General features: G+C 56.3%; 1 protein-coding gene across 1 annotated transcript; it reads right to left on the reverse strand.

Moving 5' to 3' along the window:
- Positions 1-4,660, reverse strand: FOXE1 (forkhead box E1). The gene has a single exon (XM_054054507.1). It carries the CDS (start codon positions 4,658-4,660, stop codon positions 3,908-3,910), a length of 753 nt encoding a protein of 250 aa, XP_053910482.1. The 3' UTR covers positions 1-3,907.
- Positions 4,661-5,204: the final 544 nt, after the last annotated feature.

The raw sequence follows: 5,204 nt of genomic DNA on the forward strand, positions 1-5,204 counted from the left end.
GAGTAAATACAAAAAATCTCCAGTACATAATAAAATGTTATCCTAGGCTGTAACAATCCACCTCTTTCTCAAAGTCAATGCAGGGCCTGACTATGTCAGAACTTCGGCAGAACAGGAACCTAGAGGCTAAGTCCTTTGAGGAATGAGCACTTTCAAGGCCCTTCTCTTTTCTCATCGCTGCTTATTCTCAGTATTCCTACAGGGTTCTAACCTATTGGACTCAGCTCCCAGAAATCAAAAGATCAGTTTGAAACTTAGACTAACTTTGCAAAAAGGAAGGCCCTCATGTATTGACTGCAAAGCTTCCAGAAATTAAAAATTTCCTTATTATGGATAGTGCCTGAGAATTACAAGCAAAGTGCCAGACAAAAATATGTTGAGATCCAAATGTTTAACATATCCCCATGGCACAAGCATACATTGAGAGCCAACTGTCTAATATATCCCCACAGCATATCCCCATATCCCCACAGACAGGCCCAACTCCACAGCTCCCCAAGGATGTGACAACCATATCTTCCTCTGTAGTGGTCACACAGTCACATGAGACATGGGTCAGCACATCCCACTGCCACGAGGCACAGCCTGGACAGACCTGTAGTGTACAGCATACCCTTTGTGTCTGAGCCTACACAACAGCTCAGAGAGGTTGCAATAGCCACAAAACTGCAGCAGTGCTGGTGGGAAGGGACCTCTGGAGTCTCCAAGCCTGCTGCAATCAAAAGGCTGGAATATTGTCAGCATTAGCACTGGGCAGGCATAGCTTTGTCTATCTTCATCTCAAAAACCCCAAAGGACAGAGTCCCAACACAGACATAGGGTTCATGTAGCTCTTCAGTGAACACAAAGCTCCTGTGCATAGTTTCCAGCTACTTGTTGCTGAACTGTAAGCAGTTTGTGGACATGTGTCTCAGATCCTCAATGCAACAGGCTCATCACTGCAGAAAGTATACTACCTAGCTATGTCTGGTTTCGCTGGCTTGTACATATAAAAGAACTGAAGTGAATTAAGAACAATCACCTGGACCTTATCTGCAAACAATGCACAACTGAACCTTCCGAATTTGTGCCTTCTGAGTCATCCAGATCTATCATGCACATTCTCCAGACACTGAGTTTTGTTCCCTGAACTTGCTACAGATGCTGTCTGAGGTCAGGAGCAGCTTACACAAGACCTGTATCATTACAGGTGATCCTTTGGTTTTTTTTTCAGATTGAACCAGCACCAGGGCTGGAGCACAGAATACATCCACGCTGAAGTAATGAGGAACGAGGGCCAGGCGGCCTCTAGGCTCAGGAAAACATTTCATATCCAGTTTACATTGATAACTGCTTCTACAAGAAGAAAGGCATTCAGAGGCAGGACAATTCCTCTCTCAGCTACCCCCAAAACCAGAAAAAGGCGAGCCCAGGCGCAACTTGCTATCAAAGGGACGCAGTGCAGTCCTTGCAAGCAATAAAAGCAGAGAGCCAGCAGGCATCTGTCAAAAATCTAAGAGCCGCCACAGCCAGGTTTACAGCTTCTCCTCCAGCTGGTGAAAGGAGATGTTGGGAGAGGAGCTAGCACAGCTGCCAAGGAGACCTGCCCTGCACTAAGGCAGCCAAGCCACAGAGGCAGGGCTCTGCTGTCTCCAGGATGGAAGCAGATTCTGGACACACCAGGACCAGGAAGGACATCAAAAGAGACAATACAGCTCTTCATGAGGGAAAGCAAGCAAGGGAAAAATGTGATTCACCTCACCAGCACAAAGATTTGAATGGTGTCCACACTCACCATCTGTGCCTCGCACTGATCACAACACAACATCCCTAGATCTGTGTACAGGCAGCAGTTTCCAGCAGTACCACAGAAAAGTCCAGATGGACAAGGGGTAGCAGGTCCAGGCCAGCCCCAGCCTCCCAGCTCACAAGGTGGCTCACCCATCACAAGATGTCCCGACTGCTCTGAGAGAGGGATGGGTGCCTTGAACCCAACACTCATCTCTTTCCTCAGAGCCCCATGGAAGGCAGATGTACAACTTCTCCTGTCCACCTACTGCAGAGGGCTTGAGCCTTCTCCACCCTAAACAATGGGGACACCTGACCACCTTACTGCTCCACTCCATTTCTTTCCTCTCATGTCCCAGTTGGATACCTGGACCTTAGCACCTAGAAGAGGCAAGAAACCTGCCTCTACACAAATTTCATCCTCCTGAGGGCCTCATCTGAAAATCCTCTGTGAAGCAGATAGTACAGGTATCTTCAGGGGACAAGAGGGGACTTCTCTTTGCAACACTGCATAGCAGCAGGACAAGAGACAGTAGGCATGAAATGTGACTAGAAAGGTGTTGAATGGATACAAGGAGAAACTTGTCCGGTGAGGGCAGTCAAGTTGCCCAAACAGACCGTGCTGTCTCCATCCTCAGAGGTTGTCGAGACTCAACTAGATAGCCCTGAGCAACCTGGGCTGACTCACCGCTGGCCCAGCTTCAAGCACAAGGTCAGAACAGAAACTTCCCAAGGTCGCTTCCAGCCTGAGTTATACTATGATCTGTATCCTTTTGGGGAAGAGAAAGGACTTGATGTATGTGCATCCTCTCTGCTCTTTGAAAGCTCCTGCTGAGGCTCTGGCTGCACTTTTCAACCACCTCTCCCCACTCAAGGTACCACCACCCTGCAGTACCCCTCTGACCAACCTCCTCCTAGCCCTGGTGACACCGGCTCCTACTTCCACTGGAAAAAAGAGCTGGAAAAGGGGATCTGGACAGCAGCAGGGCTACGTCTGCTGCCTCTCTGCTCTGGGCATCTATCTGGGCCTTTTGCAGGGGTATTGGGACCTGTTGGGAGGGACTTGGTTAAGTTTCTTCATGGATCGTTTGGGAGGGACTTGATTATGTTTCTCCATGGATCTGTTTTCAAGCTTTTGCTTTTAACAGCCACTCTTAACAGTTGTTCTCTCCCCATGTTTTCCTCCAGCCTTTTTTCCATCCTAGGAAAGCTTGAAAGGGGACCAATCAAAAGACGAAAAAGCATCATTGTTCTGCCTCTCTCACTCCTTTCAGGAAGGAAAGTCTTCTCCCATAGATGCTGATTTCTCTAGGCTACAGACAGAGTAATTTAGGATGTAAGGACCTCCACAGACCAAGTAGACTACTGAAACCAGGTCCAAATTCAATGTTGGATCCAACTCCAAAGGCACATCAGGTCACTCGGGTTCTGTCCAATCAAATTGGGAAGAACTCCAAGGACAGAGATCTCACAGACTTGCTGGGTCCCTCTCCCACGGGCCGAGCATGGTCATCGCAAAAGTTTTTACACCTATAATCTCACCATTTTCCCACCCTCGCAGCACACAGCACGACTCCCGGAGGGATGACTTGCTGTGTTCAGCTGCAAGCCCAGAATCCAAACCTTCCCTGTCCCAGATCACATTGCGGGTGTGAAGCCTGGCACTAATGTGATAGCCCCACACGATATCAGGGACAGGCCATCGCGCTAGTGCCATGCATCCTGCTTTTACAGATTTGGCTGCATGAGGCTGCGGAATGTTCCTCTTGCTTCCCTCCTCCCTCACCCCAGCAGTCATATTGTTCTGTAAACCGAATCATCAACAACAGAGTTTTTTAAAAGCAGGATCTTCCTGGATAGAACGGGGAGGGGGGGAGCAGTCAGATGCGCTGGGAGGGAGGAGGCCTGCCGGGAGGCTTTGAGCGCTCATCTCAGGAAAGGCAGTAGAAGAGGAAAGCGCCGTTTGCCCCATCCAGGCACTTGGGAGCCCTAGGGCTTCTCCGACAGGGGCTGGACTGTGCTGGCTGCGGCGCTCCTCGCCTGGAAGCCTCGGGAAGCGTCAGGATGCAGAGGCGCAACCCGAAGTCCTCCAGCATCCTCCTGGGCAGCCGCGGCTACCCGGACCGTCGGGGCTGTCGTGTCAGAGCGCTGGGACGAAGGTGTCGGGGTAGGCGGGGTGGCGCGGTGCGGGCTGTCCCGCGGCGCCGTAGCCCTGCGGCAGCGGGTACAGCGCGGGCGGTGCGGTGCGCCCCGACGGCGCGTACAGCGGGGCGGCGGCGCCCGGCAGCGGGGGGGCGGCGGGCAGCGCGGCGAAGGCGTGGGGCAGGGCGGGCGGGGGGCAGCCCTGAGCGGGGAAAGCGGCGGCCAAGGCGCAGGAGGAGGCGGCGGGCAGCTCGGCGGGCGGGTAGAGGCGGCAGGGAGCGGCGGGGCGCTCGGCGAGGAAGGCGGGGTAGGTGGAGAGGTCGCTGCGCTTGAAGCGCTTTCTGCGGCGGAGGAAAGAGCCGCTCTCGAACATGTCGCGGGCGTGCGGGTCCAGCGTCCAGTAGTTGCCCTTGCCGGGGCGGCCGGGCTCCCGCGGCACCTTGACGAAGCAGTCGTTGAGCGTGAGGTTGTGACGGATGCTGTTCTGCCACTTGCGGGGGCTGTCGCGATAGAAGGGGAAGCGCTCGGTGATGAACCGGTAGATGCCGCCGAGCGTGAGCCGGCGCTCGGGCGCCTGCCCGATGGCCATGGCGATCAGGGCGATGTAGCTGTAGGGCGGCTTGCCCCGCTCCGCCGCCCGCCGCCGCCGCCGCCCGCCCCGCGGCCCCGCCGCCTCCCCGTCCAGCGGCGGGGCCGGCTCTGCCCTCGGCGGCGGCGGCGGCCCCGCGGGCAGCGGGCGCTCGGCGGTCATGCGGCCGCCGTCGGGGCGGCCCCGGCAGCGGGAGGCGCGGCCGCCACGCTTTTATGCCGCTTCTCCCGGGCGGGCGGCGCTCCCCCTGCAACGCCCCAAAGCCCCGCTGGGCAAGGGCAGGGCCGGCCGACAGCGCACCGCGGGTGAGGGACGGCTCCCGGACCCGCAGCATCCCCGCCCCGCAGCCGCCCCCGTCTCCTAGACCCCGCAGCATCCCCCGCCCCGCGGCGTGCCCCGCCGTCCCGCAGCATCCCCGCCGTCCCGCAGTGTCCCCACAGTCCCGCAGCATCCCCCATCCCTCAGCATCCCTCGACCCGTCGCATCCGCTGTCCCGCAGCATCCCCCGCCTTCCCGCAGCATCCCCCGCAGTCCTGCAGCATCCCTCACGACGCCGCCGCAGCCGTTGGGGCGGGGGGCGCGCAGCTCGCCCCGCGGGGTCCCGTGGAGGTGTCGGGATGCAGGGGGAGCTGCCGGCCCAAGCCTTGCGCTCCCCTGTGAGAGAGAAGCGGTAGAAACGAAATAAAATGTGCAAAAAAAGTCCCGG

This window comes from Cuculus canorus, chromosome Z, assembly GCF_017976375.1.
Source record: "Cuculus canorus isolate bCucCan1 chromosome Z, bCucCan1.pri, whole genome shotgun sequence".
NCBI classification, from domain to species: domain Eukaryota; kingdom Metazoa; phylum Chordata; class Aves; order Cuculiformes; family Cuculidae; genus Cuculus; species Cuculus canorus.

Coding starts and splice junctions, on each gene's coding strand:
- FOXE1 (XM_054054507.1), bottom strand. CDS start 4,660: ATGACCGCCGAGCGCCCGCTGCCCGCGGGGCCGCCGCCGCCGCCGAGG.